Consider the following 26990-nt stretch of genomic DNA (forward strand, 5'->3'; position numbering starts at 1 on the left):
AAAAAATATATGTAATTGTACATTAAAGCCAGGCTCTTGTGGTGGGAAGAGGCATGTGCAATGAGGGAAACCCTGAGGGCGCACATGGGTGAGAGCAGCAGAGTGAGAGGAGTAGCAGCAGCCTGGAAAGATCTAGGCTGAGACCTCTGCCCTTTGTTCGTTAACAAGCCACAAGCCACTCCCCACAGTGTCCGCTTTGTTCAAATCCTCACGCTTGAGGAAACCGCTCTGAGGAGAAAGCCAACACCCAGACAAGGTGAACCCCAGACCAAGGAGCCTGACTCAGCAGCAGCGCTCACACTCCCCCTCACACAAGCACACGCCCAGCACGTGAACAGGGGCAGCAAACTCCTAGGCTTCCACAGGGTCAGAGTGACCAATATACTTTCCTGGCCTAGAGGATTCCAGCTCCCCGCACAAGACCCACATCCTCTTCAGGGCTGTCACTCAATGTCGGGGAAATTCTCGTTCAAGGAGAAACAAGGGCTGCATTGTGTGGGAGCAGCAGGCAAACCCTCCTTCCCAACCTGGCTGGGAGCCCAATTCTCCCTCTGAGCCAGCTCCGCTCTGTTGCCTACATGCTGTTTCCTGATGGACAGTCACAAGGTCAGCCCCCAGCCATGTGTCAGAGCAGAGAGGTGACCCCAGCTTTTGGAAGAGAGGCTCAGGGACACCCACATAGCTGGGGCCCTTTCTGTTCTCCTAACCCAGAAAGAGGGTCAGTTCCACTGTCTCACAGAGGTGCTCAACCTCAACTTAAAACCCTCACCCCCTTGGGGGCCACGAGTTCTGAGGTGCCACTGCCCTCAGTGCTGGTCACTCCACTGGGACAGGCAGCTGCCTACTAAAGTGACTTTTATTACTGAACTTGATAGACCTGGGCTGGAATTAAGTTGGGGGAACTGGGAGCCCAGGCCCCATTTCTCTCAGATTCCTCTGTGATCCCAGCACGGACTCCCCCTACAAGGCTTTCAAGGTTAACACAGGAAGCTCCGGGGCCCTGAATTGCTGCCCACGGCTTCCCAAGGCACACTCAGAAAGAAGGTGCTCATTCAGCGCAACAAAGGGCAGGAGCTGCTGTCAGCAGGCTGTCCTGCCTGCGCGCCTCTGCGTTCTCTGAAGTGTCTTTAGATGGTTGGTTTGTTGCCCAATGACGGCCCACACTCCTTCCTATTCTAGAGCCTCTTATAGTCTCTTACTGTCTCTGAAGATCTCTGGTAGTTCCAGCATTCTATCCTTTCAGAACTCACTGGTGTGGAGCCGGGGCGGCAGCAAGGCCACACTGAGGGTGCGCCTAACGCCAGGAGCACCTCCTCAAAGTGGACCTCGACACCAATTTTCCAAAGTCCCACAACCCGCCTGGCGGCATCTGCCTGTTGTTTTCTTCCAAGTATAGACCCTGGTCGGGACCTGTGGGAGGGGCAGGAGTCGGCCAACCCCCAAATGAATGCCAAGAGGAAACCACTAAGCGAAGCTGAGATGCTGGGTAGCACAAACCAGACCAGGGGTGTTGTGTTGGGGTTGGGGGCGGGGGGCTGTTGAGGATTTGGGAAGCGGGGGAAGGATAAAAAACCATGCTACTGTTTAGCATGTTTCAAAAGAGGGCAGGCTGCAATCATGAGCCTGGCGGGGCGGTGAGAGGGGGCAGGAAGCCTGCTGTGATCCGAGGCAGCATCTGCAAGCGCCCTGCGCCAGACAGCAGCGCCTGTGGCACGTGGTCACCACGTGATCAGCAGCAGAGCTGGGCTAGTGCAGTGCCCAGAGACAAGACAGGAGAGGAGGTCCACGCTGAGCTTCACCTCCCAGCCCAAAGCAGCCCAGGCTCTGGTTTCAGGGAACTCTACCACATGCCCTGAGACCACATACTAAGTCTCCTCTACCCTAAGCCCAGGCCAATATCCTAACCTTTCGGCTATAAGAAACAGCCACAGAAAACCATTTTTGTTTCCTTAAGAAAATAAATATTTCCCGGAGGTTAAACAAAAAGTGTAGGGGCTAGACAGGGGCAAGAGATGGGGCCAAGGCTTTAAATGAGCTTCGTGACTCTGCTCCAGTAGCAGCAGCTAGGGTATTAGGGCCCTCACTGCACCCCGGTGCCAGACACTCAAGATCCCCTCTTCCTTCCTTGGAGGTGAGGCCATGTACCACCATGCTGGCTGTGAGGCCTGGCTGTTCCCAGTGACATGGGCCTGGGATTTGAAGGCTCCAGTGAAGCCAGGCTTAACCGCCCGTTTCGATTTTACCAGGGTAGAAATCAGTCAAGTTCACGAAATGCCCAGTTAAGATACTCAGCCACAGCACAGCTGTATACTCAGCCCAGCCTTCCATATAAAAAGAATGAAGCCAAGCCCTGGCCTGGTGCTGCGGGAAGCAGACAAACGGCTTCTCAGCGCCGCCTGAAGGCCCGTGATATTCTCCAGGCGTTGGGCTCCTCGTAGCGGTTGTACAAAGGCTCCAGACGCTGCTGCTTCTTCTGTTTGCTTAGCTTGGTTGGGTCGGAGACCTTGAAGAAGGCTGGGGCAAACTCCACAAGCCACCGGGGGTCGATGGTGGTGACCTCACGCATGTACTCCTTCGTGGTCAGCACCAGCTCGTGGTACACCACCCTGAGGGAAGAGACGGGGCGCAAGCCTCAGAGACAGTCCCCACTCCATAGTCCCTGGGCCCTGGTGGGCCTCAGCTGAGCTACCTCCACCCACTTACCTTCCCTGCCTTACCCAGGACTGAGGCTGCGTACCACAAGAACCCGTCAGGTGCTCTAGTCCTGGTGCTGGTTCTAACTAGTTAAGTGATATGGGTCAGTCACTCCCTTCTCTGGAGTTCAGTTTCCTGCTTTGTCCAGTGGAACAGTAGCCTTTCAGGCTGTGTCCACAGAACCACAAGGCCCTGAAGAGGAGCCTTAGGGGCTGCCACAACGGTGGGGAAGGCGAAGCAGACAAGGCTTTACATCCCTAACCCTCTTGCTACCACAGTGGCAGAGCAGCTTTATTTTAAAAATTTCTTTATTTGTGCATACAGAACTGGGGTACAGGCCAGCGGTGCAGCGGGGGTGAGAGGATTCACCAGAGCAGTGTGGGGAGCAGAACAGGCAGACTGATGAAATATACTGCTGAGGGGAGCAGCAGGAGACAGAAGTCTGCTGTGCCATGTGGGTCAGCGCCCTGGCTGGGGAGGGTCCGGCAGAGCAGCTTTAAATCAATTCTATACAAGGGCTGCAGGTAAGTTAAGACTCCAACTTCTTAAATGCCACTTGAAAAGAATTTTTCTTAACCACTTTACTAAACAATCTCTTAGCTCTTACCTTATATATTTCTCTCAAAAGAGCCTGATACTGTATCAAATTCAGACTTGTGTTGCTCCAGAAATAAAAGCAACATTAGAAATGCTGAGAAGGGCCCTCCCGGATGGCACAATAGGTTAAAGCACAGCACTATGAAGCTCTCCACAGCTCTGCAGCACGAGTTTGATCCCCGGCCAGGGAGCTAACCCACATGGCGCAACAGACTTCTCCTGTCTCCTGCTGCTCCCCTCAGCAGATTTCACTAGATCTGCCTGTTCTGTTCCCCACTGTGAATCCTCTCATGCCTGGACTCTCTGGCCTATACCACAGTTCTTGTATGCATAAAGAAAGAAATCTTAAAAAAAAAGAAAGAAATGCTGGGAAGACACCACTGGGTGCAGTGACGTACGGGCTCTCTGCCCAGAACAGCCCCCCTCATGCCCACCTACCATTCCGGCTGTCTGTTGAAGAGAGCACTGGAAGGATGGATGTACACCACCTGCTGGTCGATCAGTGTCCGGTAACCCTCCTGTGGGTCTTTCTTGGCAGCATTGCGGAAGAAGCCACTGCAGATGGCCTTCTGCACTCGGACGGTGGACTTGCCACAGGAGACCACATCCAGTTTGTGTCTACCAGGAGAATGAATCAAAATGGGACAAAGAGGTGAGCCTGCTCTGCTTTCAGAGGTTCTACCTTCCAGTGACAGAAGCCAACACTCCCAGTTGAGTGCTCGGACAGTAGCTGGACCCTCCTCCCAGCCCTGCCTACACAGGGGAAGCTGCACACAGTGGACAGGACAGGTGTCACAGGAGCCAGACACTGGGTTCCACTTGACCAGTAATGCTCCAGAGGCTTGTAAACAAAATATTTTTCCAGGAACTAATAATTTTCTTCTCAGGAATTTTCTGAAGTGATTTTCAGGGGTACCCTTCCCTGAGGAGTATAAAAAAGACAGAAAAGCTGGAAGAAGGACTACGTGAAGGGCGAGTGTACAGGTGCCTGTGGCTTTATAGGTACAGAGACAGCAGACTTGACATTCAAGGAGGTTCAACCCAAACATGAGAAGTCACCAGATGTTACCTGTCCATTATGCCCAACATCTGCTTGCGAATGTCTTGGGCCCGGCGCAGAGAGCGAGCCTGGATAAAGTTCTCATAGCACCATGGATTGGAGAACTTGTTGTTCTTCCAGGAGTTATACACGGCTAACAGGGTGAGGTGATCCCCTTCAGTCTGGTGGAACTTGGCCTTCTTCTGATCTGCAAGGGCTTGTTTATCCTGCCAAGAAGTAGGACAGAGGTTGAAGTGCCCCCCAACAACCATTTAAGATTTGTTTTTGCATATAAGAACTAGGGTATGGACCTGAGGTGTGCGGGGTGGTGATAGGGGTGGTGGTGAGAAGATTCAGCAAAGACAGAGTGGAGAGAACAAGCAGACCTACTGAAATACTCTGGGGAGCAGTGGGTGAGACAGGAGAGGTCTGCTGCGCCATATGTGGGTCAGCTCCCCAGCTGGGGATCGAACTCAGGCCACCACAGAGGGCTGTTGCAGTGGACGGGCTGAGACTTAACCCCTAGGCCACCAGGGAGTCCCCCTCCCCAGAACTACTAACTGAATATCCAGCCACTCTAAGAAGCCCTAAGTAGCCTTGTCAAATGTCCACATCAACCACTGCAGTTACAACAGGCTGATTTCAGCCATCATCACTGCACACCTATCTGAAAGTGGGTGCAAACTCCCTACCTTGGGTCTGTAGAAGACGTTCTGCACAGACAGCATGGACACGATGGTCAGCATTTCTTCACTGCAGCCCAGGTGCACAGACATGATCAGCATTTTGCACAGCATTGGTTCCAGGGGGAATTCTGCCATCTACAGGGAGAAGAAGAAAGTGCAACTGCTTCCCCTGGGAAGACAGTCTGGACCGGCCAGCCTGAGGACACCCTCCCGCCAGTGAAGGAAGCAGACCATAGGAAGTTTACCAGAGCATGACATAGGATACCTGTCTCTATTAGAATGTGGTTTTTATTTTTTATCTCCCAAGTATACCCCAAAGGAATGTATGTGACCAAGAATATGGCTACTGCTGAGGTAGGTGGGAATTTCAGACAGCTTTTAAAACGAAGGCTAGACCCAGTCATATATCCTGAGATAAAGATCAAGTGCAGACAGAATTCCTTTTTCTGTAAAGTACTTTTAAGTGTTCGTAAAAAACCCAGGTTAAAAGCAGACATCTGTAATTGTACTCCAGTTCGTCTAGGACCTGATTTTGATTTTATACAGAACAAAAAGTTAGACTAGCTAGCCAGGCATTCTCCCCAGAGCACCAGAAGTCTGTCTCCTACCCTGCGACCCAGGCGAGTGAGGAGGCCCTCATCATCCAGGGCGCCCAGCGTGTACAGCTGCTCCATGGCTGTGATCAAGGTCTCCATGGGTGGCGCATCCATGAAGTCAAAGGACAGCAGGTCATTGATACCCATGGCCTAGAAAGGGAGGGAGGAGACAGGTGAAGGCAGGTCAGCCGTGCAGTGTCAGCATGGAGGAAGACTACATGTTGTTCTCCTGCTTCCTCAACTGCATGAGGGAGCCACCAGGCGAGATTAGCAGTAACTTCCAAGTCTGGGTGCCACAAAACACGGCCTATTAAAAGTCAAATGCTTTTGAGTCCTCCCTGGTGGTGCATCAGGTTGAAGCACAGCACTGTGAAGCTGGCCCCAGCCGCTTCAGAATATGTTTGATCCCTGGCTGGGGGGGTTGACCCACGAGGCGCAGCTGTCCCTCCTGCTGCTCTCCCTGGCAGGGTATTTCAGTCAGTCTGCCTGTTCTGCTCCCTACTCTGTCTCTGGCGGATCCTCTCACCCCCACACCTCTGGCCTATACACCAGTTCTGTATGCATAAATAAATAAATCTTAAAAAAAAAAAAGCAAATGCTTTCTCAGAAAACTTAAAAATACTCATTCAAAATGACAGTACATGTAACTGAACAACAAAAAGATATTCAATTTTAAAATGGACAAAGGATTTAAATAGACTTCTCCCAGGACGATAAACCAATGACCAACAAACACATGAAAAGTTTATTACCAGTAACTAGGAAAATACAAATGAAAATCATGAGAAACCTCATCAGACTCCCTGAGATGGCTAAGAACAGAAAATAATAAGAACTGGCAAGATCAACAAGAATCCCCATGTAGTGCTGGTGGGAATGTAAAATAGTGCAATCACTGAAGAATAATCTGATGATCCCTCAGTAAGTTAAACACAGAATTAAACAGGCCCCAGCACCTTCACCTCCAGACACTGATCCAGCAGAACTGAAAGCAGGGACTCAGAGCTCTACTAATGTTCAGCAGCGTAACTCACAACAGCCCAAAGGAGGAAACCACTCACATGTCCAACATGATGGGCAAACAAAATACACATGACATACACACGTAATAAATATGATCTACCTCAAGAAAGAGATGAAACTCTGACACCTGCTACAACAGGATGAATCACGAAAACATTAAGTAAACTCAGATACAAAAGGACAAGTATTGTATGACTCCACGAACAGGCAGTGGGATGATGAAAAAATCGGGAAACAGACAGTAGAGATGGATGCATGACATTACAATGCCACTGAGTCCTACATTTAAAAAAGGTTACAATGGTAATGTGTTGTGTATCTCACTACAATTCAAAAATACTAGCTTAACTGTTTCTTGCATAAATCATTTCTACTGTGCATCTGGGAGGTGCCTGGCACCCTGATCCTGACACATGGTAGGGACATGAGATGACTAAGATGTGGTCCCTGCTCTCAGAGGTCACAATGGTGAGCGACACTGACACAGGCATGGAACCATGACAACCCAGGGCAACCTGCGTGCTCGGCAGAGTGGGTATTCAATACACTTGCTAGATACCTGGGTGAATAAAAGAAATGACTGATGATGACTATCCAAGTGTGTAATGGGTGCTGTGGGAGGACCGAAGCGTGCTGTCCCCCCTGTAAAATGATCGTGACCATAAACACAGCAGGTGTCCTGCAAATGCCCACCGCATGAATAACAACACAAGGAATGAAGTTCCTGTAGTCAGTAAGCTTTTTGCCATGTGCCTTTACCTGCGTTTTCCCATTTATCTCACACTACATACCGTTATCACCTGCCCCCTCCCTGCCCACCCCCCTCCTCCTTGTAGAGCAGATAAAGAGCAGAGGGCCAAGGAGATAAATTTGCCAAAGACACATGGCTTGGAGTATAAGTTTGACCCACAGATGTTTCGTTTGCCCTGGAGAGATTGAGGCAGTTTTTTTTTAAAAGCTGATTTAGCCTCTCTTACAGAACTAAATAATAAATGACAAGAGAGCACTCTGCACCAGTAAAGTGCCAGGACTCCAGGGCAGCATCAGTGTTGGGGCGGAGGGGGAGGATGCCATCATCTGGGAAATTATTCATGCAGTTGCCCTTGCCAAAAGAGAATGAAGGTCCTCACTGGGGACTGAAAAGCAGTGATTCAGAATAAAAACCAAGCCCCATTGGGCCAGTCTGAAACCTGTACTGACAGTTCCCTTGCAAAGTTTTTGCATTGGGAGTTTTGCTTCCGTTGTAAAAGAAAAGAATTGGACCTAAAAGCTTAAGGGGTTAAGGGAAGTGAATTTGTCCCCAGTTTGGCACCAATTAGATTTCTCTAATTTCCTTTTAGAAACTGCTCCTAACTAAAATCTCTTACAACCAAATATCCTGCTGGCTCTTATGGTAAGAAAAAAATGTGTGTTCACAGCAGACATGCCAAGTTAGTCCCAGACCCATGGCGGAGAGGCTGTTATCACAGCCACTCACGTTTCCCTCTGAGGGACTGCTTGCATGAGGTCACTAACATATTTAATAAGGTCCATAAAACAGATTCAGTGACTAACAGTGATGTCTACCTTAAGAGAGAGCACTGTGCTAGCTAAGTTGGTTCTCTGGATTTCTGGCACGTTGGTGGTCAGCATCTCATCTCGGTAGGCGCGCTCTGTGTACAGCCGGTAGCACTTCCCTGGGCCTGTCCGCCCAGCTCGGCCAGCTCGTTGCTTTGCCTGAGCCTAGAAAGGAAGGTACATAACAACACATAAGTATCTTTTACACAGAACTTAAGAGCTTTCCCCAGGAAATCTATTCAAAGGAGGGCACGGAGCACCTGACAAAAACCAGGTATGTGATTTACTTCACTTTTTTTTTTTCTTTAAAAGATTTAATTTCTTATGCATACAGAACTGGGGTACAGGCCTGAGGTGGCAAGAGGATTCACCAGAGACAGAGTGGGGAACAGAACAGGCAGATGGACTTAAATACACTGCTGAGGAGAGCAGTGGGTGGGTCACTCCAGGGCCAGGAATGGAACTCACATTGAAGCGGCCACTGCTAGCTTGCAGTGCTGCACTTTAACTCGCTGCACCACCAGGGAAGGCCTACTTCACTCTCTTTAGGACCATTTCCAAGACTACCAAACTCACATCATCCCCCCTCATATACTCAACATTTCAAGAGTTCGTTCAAGGCAGGCAAATAAATATGAGCGAGGGGCGTGGAAGACATTTTATAAAGATCACAAAAACAGATCTTTGAAAAGTGTAGCATAACATAAATGAGAAAACACAAAACAAGATAAAAGACCACTCCCGGCACACGGGTGACATGGTGATGGGAAACCCACGGGGACTGCAATTGAGATGGGGAAAAAAAAATGTACAAAATGATGTAAAAATAAACTGTTATAAAAAAAAAAAAAAAAAAAAAGACCACTCCCAGGCCCTCCCTGGTGGCGCAATGGGTTAAAGCACAGCAGTGTGAAGCTAGCTGCAGCTGCTTCAGCGCAAGTTTGATCCCCGGCCAGCAGGTTGACCTGCATGGCACGGCAGACCTCTCCTGACCCGCCTGCTGCTCCCCTCAGCAGTGTACTTTGTCAACTTGCCTGTTCTGCTCCCCATTCTGTCTCTGGTGAATCCTCTCACCACCCCTGTACCTGTGGCCTGTACCCCAGTTCTGTATGCATACATAAATAAATCTTTAAAAAAAAATACCACCCCCACAGTTATAATGAAAAATATAAGTGAACTAAGTAAAGTAATGTTGATCATGCTGATGAGGGCTCTACAGCTGTAATAAAAATCAGGTTTGAGATATTCAATGTCTTAAAGAAAGGTTCCCAACTGAAAAAGTAGTAAGTTACAAAATAAGACAATTCTAATTTATTTTGAAAAATTTACTTGTAGACATAAACTAACCGAAGGAAAGGACTTGGGGGAAATACCCTTACATGCTGACTGTGGCTAAATGATGGAAGGCTTGCGGCTGAGTTCTATTTTCTTTATCAAATATTCAATATTTAATATGTGCTATCTTAATAATTAAGCAAATTTAATAATTAAGCAAGACATATGCAAAACTGCAAGCTAACTAGACTACCAGAATTGCAAACACTTCTGAAAAGTTGAGCAAGAAAAACATCAAACGATAACAGAAGTGTTAGTAGGATTATGAATAACGTCTTTCTACCTATTCCCAAAAAATAATGCAATGTTATTTCTGCACTAGGTATGCACACACATGTGTGTGTATACCTAGTATACATGTATGTAGAGAGAAAGATTAAATACATGTATCATTCCATATAATGATAATATATGTAAATTATCATTGCTAGGGAAGTGAAAAGCAATCTGGAAAAGGCTATTTTCTGTAAAATATCTGTCTTACAAATAGTATCAGGATTTACAAAATGCTATGCCGGCTCCAAACCAAAAGATGGAGGACAGGACACTAACGACACAAAGCCAGGCAGCACTCACACGCCAGGACAACTGCAGATGCCTCGCTCCAATCAGCAAGGACAAGTGTGACTCAATTTCTCAATTACGCACACCACTCTAAGGAGAAGTGGTACAGAGTACACACACTGGTTCACATCCTTGCTCCAACAGCTGTGTGACCTCAGGCAAGTCACTTAACCCTTCTGCGCTTCAGTCTCTTCATCTCTGAAATGATGACACCTGCCACAAAGGCTTGACGTGAGCCTGGAATGTGTGAAAGCAGCTAAGACTCGGCGGGCGCTTAGTAGGCCCCTGCCAGCGTCAGCAACTACTTCAATTGTTGAGTGAAAGCAAGCTGATGGTTTTTAAAGATTATGAAATACCGTTATATAAAATACTAAGCCCTGTTATGTAAATTACATTATAAAAATACTAAACAATATATAAAAGAGTGAAAAAAATGCATTTCACTCATTGACACAGTAACGAGAAGCACCAGCCAGGGATAAGCTCGGGTAACACGCTGACTGCGCGCTTCAGTCTCAGGCACACCTTGCTCACACACTGCACAAGTGTACACCATCTATTTTTAAACAAAAATTGGATTATACTGTTCATGCTGGTGTTTTTCAAACAATACATCAGGGTTACAAGCTTCCCTCATTAAATATAGATACACACCACCGTGTTCATGCCACGCTTCATTCTACAGCATGGACATACCATCATTTATTAAACTACTTCCCCTCTGGAACTCAGAATTTTTCCAGGTTTCCTCTAATATAAACAATGCTTTAGTGAACACTCTTTTTCTCTTACCTTTAAATATATATGTTCCACCACTTCTAACTTTCAACTACACTCCTAGAAGTAGAACTATTAGATTAGAGATGAACTTTTACATTTTGGTTACAATTGAGGCCAAGCTGCCTTCAACAAGGATGATCGGGGGCCCACCTGGTGGTACCAGGGGTCAAGTCTCAGCCCTATGAAACTGTCCACAGCCACTGCAGCATGAGTTCAATCCCCAGCCAGGGAGCTGACACACAGCACAGCAGACCTCTCCTGACCCATCCACTGCTCCCCTCAGCAATGTACTTCAGCAGATCTGCCTGTTCTGCTCCCTGTCTCTGGTGAAGCCTCTCAACCCCACAACCCACCACACCTCTGGCCTGTACCCCAGCTCTTGTATACATAAATAAGTAAAAATAAAACTTAAAAAAAAAAAATAGGATGACCAGGTTATTCAATTTCTAGTATAATCAAGGCATAAAATTATTCCATAATTACCAAAGAAACACAAAGCCATTCCATAATTATCACTAGATAGCTGTGGCTCCGAATAGTACTTTTTTTTTTTCCCATACAGTACTTTTGAAGACATTTTCAGGTCATCCAGAGAGCTGAGATTCAAACTTACAAGTGTAAGTTTTAGGGGCTTTTTTTTTTTTTTTTTAAGATTTATTTATTTATTCATACAGAACTGGGGTACAGGCCAGAGGCTCAGGGGCGGTGAGAGGATTCACCAGAGACAGAGTGGGGAGCAGAACAGGCAGATCGACGAAGTACACTGCTGAGGGAAGCAGTGGGCGGGTCAGGAGAGGTCTGGCTCGCCAAGTGGTCTCCTCCGGGGCAGGCTGCAGGCGGGAATCGAACTCATGCGGAAGTGGCTTCAGATTCTCAGTGCTGCGCTTTAACCCGCTGCGCCACCAGGGAGGGCCTTTAGGGGCTTTTTAATGTGAGACACTGTTCTAAAAATTAAAAACAATCTCCTGAAGCTCACAAAAACAGTTATCTTAAAAGTTCATCTTTGAAAATTATCATAGAGTTCAAAAAATTTCAGAACCCAGGATTTTCAGGAAAGCTGCTGGTAAAAGCCACCATACCTGAGAAATAGGAGTCACCACGAGCTGGTCAATCCCTGTCTTGGAATTGTACACTTTCTGCTTCACGAACCCAGGGTCTACCACATAGTAGATGCCGTCGATGGTCAGCGACGTCTCTGCGATGTTGGTGGCAATCACGACCTGCAGGCAACAGGGACACAGCCGGATGAGCCACCCAGGTTAGTCCTGAGGTGTGCGATGGACTCCTGAACTCAGTCATCTCCCCAAAGGAGTGTGTGATCAGCTTCCTCCCTAGACAATTAGATAGCACTTAATCTCAGTTTGCATGCAAAAGGAGGGAAGAGGAGGGGACCTTTACCTTAAGGGTTAGGTCTTTGGGGGGGTGGGGGGTTGGCACCTGAGCAGTGGAATAGGGAAAAGCTGAGGCAAATTAAAGCCAATTTCATTTGGCACTAATGACTACATATCTCATTTTCTAGATCCAATGTTGATTACTACAATTTTAATTTTCCAGCACCCTGGGAAAGAGATTTCCTGGTATCACATGTGCCAGTGCTAAATGAGATTTTTCTTCTCCCATGGGGACATCTGGACTACAAAATGGGCTGTTTGTATATGTGGAACAAGAAGGAGCGTTTTTTTTTTCTGATCATAAAATGAACCATGAGGCGGCAGAAGCATTTCCGTGTGTGTGTGTGCAGCAGTATATGTGATCTAGAAGATTATTGGTCTCAGCTTGGCACTGCCACTGTTCTTGCACCCAGAGGTTCAGCTAATAAAACATGATTGCTTGAAAAAAATCATTGCTAGGAGGCACCAGAACAACCTGCATTTACCAGCCCTGAAAAGGCTCCCACCTCTCAGCGCCGCAGAAGCCCTGCTGAGAAAGACCAGCCGTCAGGAACAAAACAGTGGACTCACTACCTCTCCCCTGGCACCTGCTCCTCACCCATGTTTCTCTCCTCAGCACCATCTTCCACTCAGGTGCCCACACCAGAAACCTGGGAGTCATTCCTGACTGCCTTCCTGCCTCTTTCCCTCTCCCTACCGGCACCCACCATGTCTTTCTCCTTCTAATCATGAATGTTAGTCAAGTCCATCTGCTTTCCATTCTTAAGTATATACTCAGGAGAAATAAAAATATATTCATGGGCCCTCCCTGGTGGCACAGCGGGTAGGAGCACTGTACTGCCAAGCTGGCCAAGCCATGGTCACTTCAGTGCAACTTCGATCCCCGCCCTCGGAGATGACCCACACAGCACAGCAGACCTCTCCTGTCTCATCCGCTGCTCCCCTCAGCAGTGTACTTCATCCATCTGCCTGTTCTGTTCCTCATTCTGTCTCTGGTGAATCCTACACTTCTGGCCTATATCCCATTTCTGAATGAATAAATAAATAAAATCTTAAAAAAAAAATACCTTCATGCAAAAACTAATCCATAAATGTTCACAGCAGCATTATTCATCCTAAGTACAATGTGGATACTTCTCAAATGCCTGTCAACTAATGACCGAGTAAACAAAATGTAATATATGCACATTTTAGAAGCAGACTATTCCATAATAGAATATTACTTGGAAACAAAAAGAACAGAAGTATTAAACATGCTACAACATGGATGAACTTTGGGTACAGTGAAGTGAAAGAAATTAATCACCAAGGACCATATATTAGGCTATTTAAGTGAGATATCCAGAACAGGCAAATCCATAGATAAAAAGTAGACTGGTGGTTCCCAGGGTCTAAGAGAAGGGTGAATGGCAGATGGCAGCTGCTAAAGGGTACAAGACTTGTTGGGGGATGATGAAATGGTGCTAAAATTAAATGATTAAAAGATTAATTATCAATAATAGTTCACTTCTGTGAATATGCTAAAAACCACAGCTGTATGCTTTCAAAGAGTGAACTGTATGACATGTACAGTTCATATCCCCAGTAACGCTGCTAATTAAAAAAGAATGTTTCTTTTCTCATTGTCTCTACATAAGCTTAGACAATCCCTCCCAGCTACTGGAACCAGGCAGCTGCCTGAAATGGCCACACTTGCTCACGTCCAGACTGTCACAGCCCTGTTCACTCTTAACTCAGAATTGCATCCTCCTGCTCTCCTTACCTGGAGGAACATGCGTGTGCTCTCCAGGACTAACTTAGATGTTTACTTCCTCTAAGGGGACTGGCTGGGGCTCCTTCTGGGGTTCCCCAGACTGTCAACACCACTTTCACACTCTATGTAAATGTCCCACTGCAGCCGGAAGCCTGCTCTCAGGCTGCAGTCCTGTGTCTGCTCAAGTCTGGTAGATGCTGAAACAGTATTTGCTGAATGAAAGGAAGGGCAGGGATCACCTACAGGACCCTCAGTCCTTAACAGACTGGTGAGACTAGTCTCTAAAACATACCAAACAAGACCAGCACACACCGAAGGAATCCCCATGGAGCCAGATATCTATGCCACATGGCTTCAGAGCACACAGGGCTTCATTTCTGTCCCAGACATACCTTTCTGCTGCCAGGTGGAGCTGGGTCAAAGATTCGTGTCTGCATTTCACTGGGGAGAGCAGAATACACTGGAAGGATGATCAGCTCTGGAACATCAGGTCCCAGGGATTTCATTCTTTCATAAAGAATCTCACAAGCAGTGTCAATCTCTTCCTGACCAGTCAGGAAAACAAGAATATCACCTAAAAAGAGAATAAGGACAATAACTTACTTTCTGATCCTGTGTGTTCTCTACAGAGTCCATCGTGACATTAATGGAGCTCCAAGTGACAGACAGACTCACAGTCTGACCTTTAATAAGTCAAGGTTTTTAGCTCACCATGTTGTTTTTTTAACCCCTCAGCAGTACATTCAGTGCATCTGCCTGTTCTGCTCCCCATTCTCTCTCTGGTTAATCTTCTCAACCCCCCACCTCTGGCCTATACCCCAGTTCTTGTATGCATAAATAAATACATCTTTTAAAAGAAAACTTGTGTCTGTGCTCAAAGGTGTATTCAAGCCCTGCACACCATATTTACAACATGCAAGCCTGAGACCTACAAGGGCACCAATATTTAAAAGGTATTTTTCAAAAGAAAAGCAAAAAAAGAGACCCAGTTCAGGACACTGGCCTAAGAGGAAAAAATGCCCTTTGTTCTACCTGGTGGTTCTGTTAAATGGATCTGCATGACAGTGATCAAGCTGGCATCCAAATAATCCGTCTCAGGTTCCTTTGTGTACAGTATTTCTACTGGGTATGTTCGTCCTGGGATGGTGAAAATAGGAGCTTCATAGAAGTACTGAGAAAACTTCACTGCATCCAACGTGGCCGAGGTGACAATCAGCTTCATGTCCTGCCGTTTCTGAACTGTCTAAAGGGAAATGTAAAGCAGTTCACCAAAAAGGACCGTCCTGAAGGCTTAAGTGTGCGAATCTAATCCCAGAATCAGTTCCCAACAGGTAGAAGAGGCCCACCAGAGAGGACCTGGTTACCTTTTTCAACAATCCAAAAAGCACATCAGTGTGGATCGTCCTCTCGTGCGCTTCGTCCAACATGATAATGGCGTACTGCGTGAGGTCGGGGTCAATGAGGCACTCTCGGAGCAACATCCCGTCTGTCATGTACTTGATGACTGTTTCGGGGCTGGTGCAATCTTCAAATCGAATGGTGTAGCCCACCTAAAGCAGAACAGAAGCTGAGAACCTAGGACGTGAACCTCTCCTTTATGCAATCACTAGGCAAGATTTCAGCCTGGCAAGACTACTTGGCCATAATCTTAGTAAGATAAGGACATTTCTGTACATCTCTGCACCTCTTTGACCAAGACACAGTGATTTCCTTATAGCAAAATCTGCCTTGGACTTAATCTTTACAAGATCAATAATGACAAAAGAGAACCTTCCCACTCCCCAGGAAAAATCTGAGCTAGAGTTTTGGGCCTTTCCATTTTCCTTCTGTTTCTTCACTTCCACTCACCTCTTGGCCTAAGCAACAACCAAACTCTTCTGACACTCTTTTGGCCACCGACATGGCTGCCACTCTCCTGGGCTGGGTGCACCCAATCTTGCCCCTGGAAGTGTAGCCTGCCTCCGCCAGGTACTGCGTGATCTGTGTTGTCTTTCCAGATCCTGTCTCTCCGATAACAATCAGGATCTGATTGTCATGGACAGCCTGAAGCAAGAAAATATAAATACAGTCATTAGAATTTGCTGTATGTTAATGCTAGTAAAATAATTCCTGCTTAGGAGAAGAGGATACAACAGAATACACGTGGGGGGATTATAACCAGGGTTTAATTTATTTTTAGTCATGCATAGAAAAAAACATCAGTGGTGATTTTTTTATGTGTGAACTTTATCTTAATTGCTCTCTATATGACAGGTTTAAAAATTTCAATGTTTGGGTATTCTTTTCCTAACAAACAGAAATTTACTTTTTTCAAAGTTATTGGCTTTCTTACATTCATAAAAACAATGATGATGCTAAAAGCATAAGCCATCAGATATTGCTGATATTCCAATATCCCTGATACCGTATGTATTTTCAAGTATTACATACATGTGGTTTAAAAATTCAACAGTACATTTTTTAAAGTACAGAAAAAGCATTCTTTTCTACTGCCATTCCCTAATCTCCTACTGCTCCCCAAGTCACTTCTTACCTACACTGTTGCTATCAGCACAGGATCACTGTGTCTGCACCAAAACGCAAAGGCCAAAACGCAGTAAACAAAAATAAGAAACAAACTCTGAACTATATCTTTAAGGGGAAAAGCAAGATGCAGAAGAATGTATATATCACCATCTAAAACACACGTAGTACACAGCAAACAGAGTGTGGGAACATACATTTGCACTTGCTTTTATATGCACCTGCTGGAAATTAGTAAACTCAAGGTGCCTCACGAAGGTCTGGTGGTCTTAAAAACAGATCTTGAGAATATGGGAGTAAATACCCAAAGTCCCTGCCAACATGGCGCTGCTAGCCAAACAGGCCCATTTTTCTTAGTGATCAGAGCTGTTGATTCATGTGACACAATACTCCACCCACTTGAACTGCTCCCCCAGTTCAGATTTATTTCCCCATACAGAAAAAACTGTATAGACTAATACACATATTTTAAGTACCTGAAAACATTTTGCTTTTTTCTATCCTCTTTGAAAAAGCCACTTCAAATATACACACACCTATCCAGCTAATTTCAATTTTAAAATGACATCTTTCTTTTGAAAACACCCTATACCCTCCCCCAGCTCCAACCAATAGGGCATAAAGGGGCTTCTCACCTGGACCAGCTGCTCCTTGAGTTTGTAAATGGGCAGGCTCTCTCTCTGCTCAATGATTGACATCTGGGTCTTCTTCCCATAAGAAGCTTTGTTGCCCCCAAAAGCATGCTTCTTCCACTCAGGAATGTCGTTGGGCATCATCCCAATACCCCTCATGTTGGCAGCAATCTGCCGGCCTTCCGCTGGGAAGGAAAACAGGAAACTCAGTGTTGCCCTCAGGCCCTCACTGCCCTTTCCCCTGTAATCAAGCAATTGCATTTCTCAGGTACAGCCCCCGCCCTGCTTCACCTCGCTCAAGCCACAACCTCCTCCTCTGGACTACTCCAAAAGCCCGATTCATGTCAGGTGTCTACTCTTGTCCCTCTAATCCAACCTGAGGGGCCCTCAATAATCCTTTGAAAATGCAAATCTCCCCTGCTTAGAGCTTAACATTTCCCGATGTGCCCAGAATTGAACACGATTCCTAGTGCCACCTACAAAGTCCTGGCATGACACCCCTCATCACCCACAACCTCGCTGGCTGCTCTCTGCACACTAGCTGCATAGAGCACCTTTCAGATCTGCCTCCCCACCTCACAATCCCAGCACAGGCCAGTGTTCAGCTAGAAACACGGTCCCCAGGCTCCACCTCATTTCTCTTTGAGAGACTAAGTTCTATTTATCCTTCAGGTCCCAACTTTCCCAAGAAAGTGACCCACCACAGCCAACTTCTTCACATAGTGCCAGTCATACTTTAATCAGTTATTTACTAATCACTTAATTCATATCCACCTCCTCTACTAAATTGTAAGCCTCATAAAAGCAGGGATTCTGTTTCATTCATCACTGTATCCCCAGATGCCTAACGAGGTAAAACAAGTATTTGTTGTGGCTATATACAAAGGATTATATGAAACTGTAAGTTTCAATGCTGTATTACCTTTAGAATAAAAAATTTTGTTATTTAGAAGGAAAATTCAGCCAATCTAATAATTTAACCAAAGTTACTAAAACATTTATACTTCAGCAGGAAGGAAAAACCAAATCACCAAAGCCAGAGCTAAATGTTCAGTACATGCTGGCAGCACAGACTTCTCATGTGCTTGAAAGTTTGGAATTTTAAAGTCCACACACGCAACCCCACTACCACCACCACATCCCCGAAGGGTCCTACCATCAGGCAGAGGATCAACCCAGTGTTTGTTGAGTCCCATGGGAATAGAATCCATCTCAGCTTCCCGCTGGGCCTGTTTGAGCTCCCGCCTTTCTTTGGCCAAAGCACTCTGCATCATCGCAGCTTGGGACAGGGAACCATCCGGGTTCTATGCAGCAAAGGAAAAAGCAACATCAAATGGGATTTTAGCATGCACTACATGTGCAGGAAATAAAATGCAAGATGTTAAGCCACGTGAATCTAAGAAGAAAAACTCAATACAATCTACCAGGCCACATGAAAAAAGATTGATAAACTATAGATAGGGTACTTGGAGAAAATGGTGAAAGTGGTAAATCACTGCAGGAATTGTAGCTTAAAGAAGAAAACCCCAGGGAGCTAGGATGCTGCTATCTTTAATTGTATGAAGCACAAAAAAGGGCATGAATTCTTACAGCCCCAAGAACTAAGACAGACCACTGCAGATGCCTTGGCAAGATAGATTTCAGCTCCTAAAGAAGAACTAATGACCAAATCTAGGTAAAGATGGATGGGCCTCCTTAGGCGCTGATAAAGGCCTTTCACCCAAATGGCCAGGCCAGGCACCTGAGCGAAAACCACATGGGAGTGGCTGCAGAGGGCACACAGGTAGATCACTACAGCCGCGTGAGCAGCCTTTACGATACCCTTTCCCATTCCTACAATATTACTGTAGCTGCTCCATGACTTCTTGCTTGAATTCTCATTGCTCCATAGTGAGAGCTTTCTACTGAGGACCGGACTCAATCGGTCAAATGAACCCTTCCAAACTGCCTGTGACCCTGCCAGGTAGTAGTGATTCAAGCTGTAAGGCCTGGCAGAGGCAGTGATATTTATCCCAGAACATACTAAAATGAGAGCTTGTAAGTCAAAAAGGTGAAAGCAGCAATGTTAAGTCGATACTCCTTTAAAACAAAAATATTGTAGCCCTTGAGCAAAGGTTAGCACTGCCTCCTCTGGCCAGACTTCTGCTTACACAGAAAAAATGAAAAACTGTTACTTTAAGAAGTTCACACTGAAGTAAACTTTAGGTTCTAGGTTGAAATCCCAACATTTCTCACCTTAACAATTTTAATTGGGCTCATGTCCATGCTTTGCTTGGTGTGTCCTCTCAGGAACGGAGGCTCTTCCTCAACCAGTTCGATCTCAAGATCCTCATCTAGAAGTCCCCCAAAAAAGAATTAGCCAAACAAAAACAAAAGAAAAATAACCTATCATTTTCACCAAAACTAGTCATTTTCATGGCACTAGCAATCTCTGTCAAAGATAGCTCCCCAGGTCAAAAGGACAGCAATGGAGGAAACTCCACCACAGGCAACTGTTCTGCACCCCACCCAGTCACTTGGGCATTTGTGCTTCAGCCCAAGAACTGACAGAGCTACTTTCAAAAGAAGCTAAGTCTGTGGGAAAAATGATACTAAGGTATTTACCATCCAACTCCACTACAGAATAGCTCTTAATCCCCCTCTTAGGGAGGAAAAAATTAAGTTGGACAATACCAAAACATGGACAAGGATGTGGAGCAAGAATTCACACTGATGAAGTATATAAAGTGGTACAAAAACCTCAGAAAACTATTTGGATTTCCTGGAAACTTGAACACACATATTTCTCACTACACAGTAATTCTCCTATGTATTTAGGAAAAAAATAAGGTCTTGTACATGAGCAGTAGAAGGCAAAACCAGGAATTTTATAATTATACTACTTATAAAGAGAAAAAATCCATATGTCCATCAAAAGTAAAATGGACAGAGCCTTCCTGGTGACACAGAGTTAAAGACAGTGCCATGAAGCTATCTGCAGCCACTGCAGCATGAGTTCAATACCCAGCCAGACCTCTCCTGACCCGCCCACGGCTCCCCTCAGCAGTGTGTTTCAGTGCATCTGCCTGTTCTGCTCCCCACTCTGTTGCTGGTGGAGTCTCTTACCCCCTGCACCTCTGGCCTACATCCCTGTTCTTATATGCAAAAAATAAAAAAAAATAAAATTGGACAAATTATGCTAAATTTACATACAGAAACACAACAGCAGTGAAAAGAAAATACAACTGTAAGGAATGATAGTGAACAACAACTACAAAAGACTAAACAATATGTTTACTGGTAGATGGCAAAACACCAAAGAAAAGATAAACAAAAACTTGGCATAGTGGTTGGCCAAAGAAACGAAAATTTAATCATGGGGGCATGTAGCCGCTTCAAAGGTGTTCGTAAGGTTCTACTTAACCGGGGGGTGAATGTGTGGCTATGCCTTTATTTTGTTATCTAAATTAGGGACGGCTCTATTACAGAATTTTATGTCACAATTTTAAGAAACTGCCAATGGTCCAAGTTAAACGTTGCTTTCAGGGCAATCAAAGATAATCTAGATGGATCCAGGATTTTTAGAACAATTACTAAGAATATGAAATCCAATGTACTCTCCAAAATATAATTCCAACCTTCTATGTCCTCAAAAGTTGTTATAAGCAACAACGAAGACAATATGTAAACATTTACCAGAAAATTAAATTTTTTGCTTTCATCATTGTGGGATTCTTGTTTTTTAAGAGATGAGTGGTGAGACTAAAGGATTAAACTACAAAGAAACTATCCAGTCCAGGGGTTCAATTTGCTAATTATCCCCTCAAATCATTACCCAAGTGGCTACCTACCTTCTTCATCATCCACTTTAGGGAGGATGCCAGTCTCTTCATCAAAGTCTGGGAACTCTTCTTTAGAAAGGACATTGGCAGCAATCATCTAACCAGAGGACAAAAGGCAACATCTGTAACCTGCTAGGGTCAAAACTGCCTTTGCAAGGCAATACAGGTTTCATGTTAAAAAAAAAAAAAAAAAGGATTTTTCCTAATCTTGATCCAGGATTACAGGACCTCAAGCATCACATACCCCATCCTTGGGGGTGACGACATGATACCCAAAAGCATGGCCTCAGGGGTCTCATTCCCAGGAAGTTATCTGCTCTTCCCTTGTTTCCACAGCACTCGGCACACTCATCACATAATATACAAACCTTCACAATTATCTGTTTCAACCTGTCTCCTCTACTCCACTTGAAGTTCCTTAGGGTGTAAATGACCATCTTTGCAGCCCTGCACCTCCACGGTGCCCAGCACACCCATGGTTCTGATGTTTACAGTGAATGATGAAAACGGAGCACTTCTATAGCCCTTACCCCACGCGGGCGTGACCTAAGAGCTTCACTTGCATTAACTCACATAAGCCCCACGCCGCCACCACAGACTGCTATACAGACGAGGCTGAGGCACAAAGGGCTACAGTAACTTGACTCTGGATCACACAGCTCGAAGCTGCCAGAAGTCACCCCCAGGCCGCGTGATCCAGGCCTGCACACCGACCCACCGTGCCCCGTGCTGGAAGCCCACAAGGCCATCGGAGTGATGGCTGCCAACCCAGAGGGTGCAACTGAAAGGAGTAGGAGGAAGGGAACCCGTGACAGAAGCGGAAGAGAGGCACACGCTGGTACAGGGAGTACAACAGGAGGGGATGCGAAGCTGAGATTTGGGCAGGACTCAACTGTTAGAGACAGTCTATGTCCTGGGATGAACGGGCCTTGCACTGCCAACTTTGGAACTCCAGCATATGACATTTCTATGACAAAGAGGAATGGCTCCCACCTGTTTGATCTCCCACTTCTCTGGGTCAGAGATGCGGGTAAGGCGCTTGCGCTCCAGGGAGTCATCCTCTACTTCAGGGGCACTGACAAGGGAAAGGTGAGTCGGTCTGTCTGGATTCCGCATCGAGGTCTCCTCACTGGTCTCCCCGACAAGATTCCGCCGTCGATTTGGGTTTAGATCCTCTCCAGTCTCTTGGTCAACATCCTAAGGCACAAAAACAAGGGCGCCAGCTCACTCACTGCCTCCCTCTGTCTCCATGACGATCAGCTATGGAAGGAGGCTAGGTACCTCACCCACCTTCATGCTCAGGCTGGTCTTGGTCCCAGTAAAGGACAGCACCTTCACCTTGACCCTCTGGCCTTTGCTCACCACATCTGCCACATTGGCCACACGGCCTTCTCGCCGAAGCTCAGAGATGTGCACCAAGCCTTCCCACCGCTTCCTGAGGGAGAGTCAGAAACACCTGGAGCACTCCTAAAATGGACCCTTTCCCCCACCAATTTTCACCCTCTTGGGAACTGAACAAAATGGTCTTCAACTCAAGAGGAAGGTATCACAAAAAATGATCAATTAATAAAAATGTTCTACTTTCCTCCCAGAGAAAAGAAAAAATGTGTGTGTTGAGGGGGGAGCACAGAGCCAGACAAATTCTTATTTGTCTGAATCAGCTAAAGGGTGATCCCCTGAGGGCAGAGGAAGGAAGAAATGTAAAAAGTCAAATTCTAACAAGTTGGTGAGGCTGATTTGACTAAGTATCACATTAACCATAACCATGCGAAAACCCCAAGTAATAAAAGAAATGCTGCCCATCACTGGTGTGAACAAAGAGCACCAGTCCCTACCTCAGTCCCTCCAGCTGCACAAAGCATCCAAACTGCATGATGCTGGTAACTTTGCCATTATAAATGTCCCCGATGGCGGGTTCTTCAGGAGGCGGGCGGTCCACGTGCTTATCCCGCCATCTGTCCAGATTCCTCTCCCCATACTTGTCTCGGTCCTTCCTGTCTTTGAGTGGACTCTGACTTCTGCTCCTGGACCGGTATCTAGACTTCCCTTTGTTCCTCTCCCGGGTCCTGGAGCGTGATCGAGAGCGGGACCGGTGTTTCCGCTTGTGGTCTCTGTTGCGATCTCGGTCTCGGTCGCGGTCTCGGTCTCTATCTCTGTCCCTGACTCGGTCTCGATCTCGGCTCCGGCTTCGGCTCCGCTTCTTCTTCTTTGTTCTGTCTCTAACAAATCAACCAACACCTATTTAGAAAAGAAACTAGACCACTTTCCTCCCTGTACCCCCAAGCACCCAGCACAGAGCCATGCCTGTGGTAGGTGCCCACTAAGGGTTGCAGTCCAGTAACCAGGACATTCTTGCAGCCATAAACATGTTCAGTCTCTCTGACCCAGTTTTCTATCCTCTGATTTGCAGCATAAATATTCTTGACAGGGAGCAGTGAAAATAGATTCCAGTCTAGGCTGCATGGCCAGTAGAGGTGTTGTAACTTGCTTGGCTGATCCACAAAATTCAACTATTATAGTTCCTAAACTTCCAAAGGACAGGACACCCAGGACAAACCAAAAAAACCCCACACAAACAGGACAAACCGGTGTTCAGTGTCTCTTTGCTTCTCCTGGCCTGCTGCGCTGGGCATTAAGGCCTCCAGTTCTTTCAGAACATCCACAGCAACTTTCACATCATCTTCGTCCAGCATGGTCTACAAGGGCAAAAGCCAGAAGAGTTGGGGGGTGGGGGGAGCCGCTCAAGAATCTCCACGTCAGGTGCCTCTGCGATTCTGACAGCCCCTACCTACATCACTGACCGACTATGCGAAAACAGCAGAGGGAGGTGGCAATTTCCTACACAGCTGATGGCAGAGGCTGTTTGGAGAGTGAGCAAATACTTTCATTTTGGAAAACATAACAAGGAAGGTAAACAAAGTCAGAAAAAAGTAAGACCAAGAAAGGGGCTGGGGGTGGGGAAGGTGCTCACATAGCAAAGAGTCTCAAAATGGTATCAGTACCCGAACGGAGGGGTTGTCTGGTTGGCAAAGAACAGGAAAGAGTTCCTTCAGCTTTTCTTTTTCAGTTTTGGGTTTAACAACTGGATCTTGTTTCATTAAAGAGCATGAAAGAAAAAAAAAAAGATATTTAATATTCTTAATGGTTAACAAAACAGCTTTCACATTAGATTTCCATCAAACTAAAACAAAACAGGGCATTTTGCTATGTATTACCCACACACATTATTATAAACATACTTTAATTTTCTAAAAACACTGATTATAAAACCCTCAACAAATTACACAGACTGATGTACTGACCGGAGGGGTGCATTTTTATTCACTTAGTTATCATGTCTTACAATTTTAACTTATTTGAAAATTTTTACTCTAATACTTATTTGTTGAGCAGCTGCTGAAATAGAAACAACTGCAATTTAAAGCCTGCTGGCAACCTAGAGCGCTGGCAACCTCAGCTCAACTTGCAGCTCTGCTCACCTTTGCTCGTGGAAGGTTTTGCTGGGGGCCTCATGGTTTGTATGAGTCGCAGCAAGTTACTAATTAGCGAATCCTTTGAAGGAAAACAAAACAAAAATGGTCAGCACCTGAATCAGAGCTTAAGTACACTTAACAAAGGGATGCCCCTCGGTCCTTTAGAGAGGGATGTTATGCACCTGTATTTAACTACTTAGAACAATGAAGCATAGAGTGTCAACCTGCTGTAGCATGAACCTACAGCTTCAGAAAAAAGTCAATATTTAGGCCTTTTTGTTCGGTGGGGTAAAGTCACTTAATTCCCTTCAACCAGTTTATTCTCCATGGTTTAGAACTACCTCTTAAAACTAATTCATGTCTGACCCCCTGATTCACAGGACAGGAATGTAAACACCCATAAAGACTTAATGATAGAAATCATTTCCCTCGAAAGGTGTCACGGGACATCCAATCACACCACTGTATAGTGACAAGAAGACATTATGAACTTAATGGTGACAAGAAGACATTATGAACTTAATGGTTTATTTGACTGGTATGGACAAATTATCTCCTTTCTATATCAATATCCTGTATTAAGTCCTACCAAAATATGACATTATAATAAAATAAAGAGTTTAGATACACATACCGTAAACTCTGCACCATTTTTGACCAAAGACGTCTTAAAAGTATCAAAGGTGGTATTTTTCTCAGCAAGACTGATTACAAATTCAGCTGCAAAAGAGAAAAAGAATTTATAACAAGAATGGAGACTTGAGCAAGAAACCAGTTTCAAATATGTTGAAGACTTTTGTGAACACCTATTACATACCAGGCACCTTGCTAAGTGCTTCAGATGGGTTATCCCCATGACCCTCACCACAGCCCTCAACTCTGGTAGGTAGGAGTACGGACTCTATTTTAAAGATGAGGAAGCTGAGAGTCTGAGATGCTGGCTTACCCAATAATAATTGGTGGAGCCAGAACTAGTATACAGGCAACCTGAATTCAGAGCCCATATTCTTCAGAGAAATGTTGCAGGAGAATTAAACCACGTGGCTAGACACACCATGCTCAAAAGGAGTCAGTACCCCCAAAATAGTGAGTAGCACATTCACACTGCAGCCACCATTAATCAGAATTTTTTTTTTAAATCTTCGCATGAGCTAACCCATGTGAAATACAGACTTACATTTGGGGCAGCCATAAATTAGCTGAACTATCAAAATAAGTTAGTATTAACAATACTGATTTAAATGATAATCCATCAAAGTCATAGTTAAAACAAATCAAGCCAACAAGTAAAATAGAAAGACACATATTTATCCCTTTGTTGTCAAATCCAATTCTGGTAACAATTAGTTTCAATAGAACAGTTTTATTTAGATCTGCCTATTCTGCTCCCTACTCTCTCTCTGGTGAATTCTCTCACAACCGACTCCCACCTATGGTCTGTACCCCAGCTCTTAAATGCATAAATAAATCTTAAAAAAATAAAAGAGGGAATCTGAGGAAAACTTACACAGGACACATTTTGACTGGCAGGCAGGAAAAACGTGAATTAAAATATAATGACTACAGGGCATTTTCCTAGGTGCTATTTGGTAACCATATGATGTACAGACTGTTACTATCATCCTTTTGCTTTCATAAGGACCCCACCTGCCTGTAGCCTTGGCTTGGGAACCCTTGCCTTTTCCAATTCCTCATTTTGGGTTCTCCACATGAAGGCTACCCCAAAACATCTAACAATAACTGGTATTTCAGAGACAGTACAGAATGAAAGGTTAAAAACACAGTGAAAGGCACAGTGACTTCAAAAGACTTGAATTCCAGACCAGGCTCACGCCTAATGGGTTTACTTTATTAGTCAGGGTCCTGTGATTTTAATTTAGAACACATAATGCTATCTCACAGATTAGTGTGAAGACCAATACTGTGTGTAAAGAACTCAACATATTTTCTGGCAATCCAATAAATGATCTGCCATGATCATCAACATCCGCATTATCATTTACCGGCTGTTGTCGTTGGCGGCTCATGCTGTTTGATGTTAGTTATTTGGGGGTGAAAAAGAACGAAATAAAACCAAGAAAGCAAGCAGCGATGGCCGCTGACAGCTCCGGGAAATTATTTCTAACAGCTCGGCCTGGAGGGCTCTCGGCCGCCCAAGTCTGTGACACCAGAGACACAGGCAAGCGACACACATTCAGCCCACCAACCCCTTTCTCGTCCCGCTTCCCTCGGCCGCAAACCGAGGCCGCAGGGACCTGCCCCGGCTCACCCAGATCCTTGTCGTTGATCCCCAAGTGATTATCCAGCTCCGTGCAAACCTTCGATACCAAAGACAAATACTCGAGCTTGGCGAGTTCTTCGGCGGGACCTAGCTCCGTGCCGATCCCAGCTCCCGCCAGGGCCACAGCCACCGCCATGGCTACGGCTTCCCCTGCGGAGCTACTTCAGCCCAGCTCCAGGCTTCACTTCCGGGTCGGTGCCCGTCCCTTCTGTTTACCGTAAAGCCCTTCTCTAGGTCCTTCTCAT

At 45.7% G+C, this 26990-nt stretch overlaps 1 protein-coding gene across 1 annotated transcript; it reads right to left on the reverse strand.

Moving 5' to 3' along the window:
* DHX8 (DEAH (Asp-Glu-Ala-His) box polypeptide 8) lies at positions 1 to 26911 on the reverse strand. Its single transcript, XM_004684120.2, has 23 exons — positions 26734 to 26911; positions 25099 to 25184; positions 24471 to 24543; positions 23994 to 24079; positions 23578 to 23687; positions 22827 to 23210; positions 22282 to 22426; positions 21985 to 22188; positions 21001 to 21088; positions 19406 to 19503; positions 18327 to 18474; positions 17174 to 17355; positions 15864 to 16058; positions 15380 to 15565; positions 15048 to 15258; positions 14408 to 14589; positions 11951 to 12091; positions 8202 to 8357; positions 5625 to 5762; positions 5023 to 5151; positions 4361 to 4557; positions 3730 to 3909; positions 1 to 2606 (listed from the first exon to the last, which is right to left on the reverse strand). Exons 1-23 carry the CDS (start codon positions 26879 to 26881, stop codon positions 2387 to 2389), a joined length of 3687 nt encoding a protein of 1228 aa, XP_004684177.1. The 5' UTR covers positions 26882 to 26911; the 3' UTR covers positions 1 to 2386.
* Positions 26912 to 26990: the final 79 nt, after the last annotated feature.

The sequence above is a fragment of the Condylura cristata genome, unplaced genomic scaffold (assembly GCF_000260355.1).
Source record: "Condylura cristata isolate star-nosed mole 26May11 unplaced genomic scaffold, ConCri1.0 scaffold00017, whole genome shotgun sequence".
NCBI lineage: Eukaryota > Metazoa > Chordata > Mammalia > Eulipotyphla > Talpidae > Condylura > Condylura cristata.

Coding starts and splice junctions, on each gene's coding strand:
- DHX8 (XM_004684120.2), bottom strand. CDS start 26,881: ATGGCGGTGGCTGTGGCCCTGGCGGGAGCTGGGATCGGCACGGAGCTA. Junction 24,544..25,098: donor AAAATGGTGCAGAGTTTACG/GTATGTGTATCT, acceptor TTTCCTTCAAAG/GATTCGCTAATTAGTAACTT. Junction 24,080..24,470: donor AAAACCTTCCACGAGCAAAG/GTGAGCAGAGCT, acceptor TAATGAAACAAG/ATCCAGTTGTTAAACCCAAA.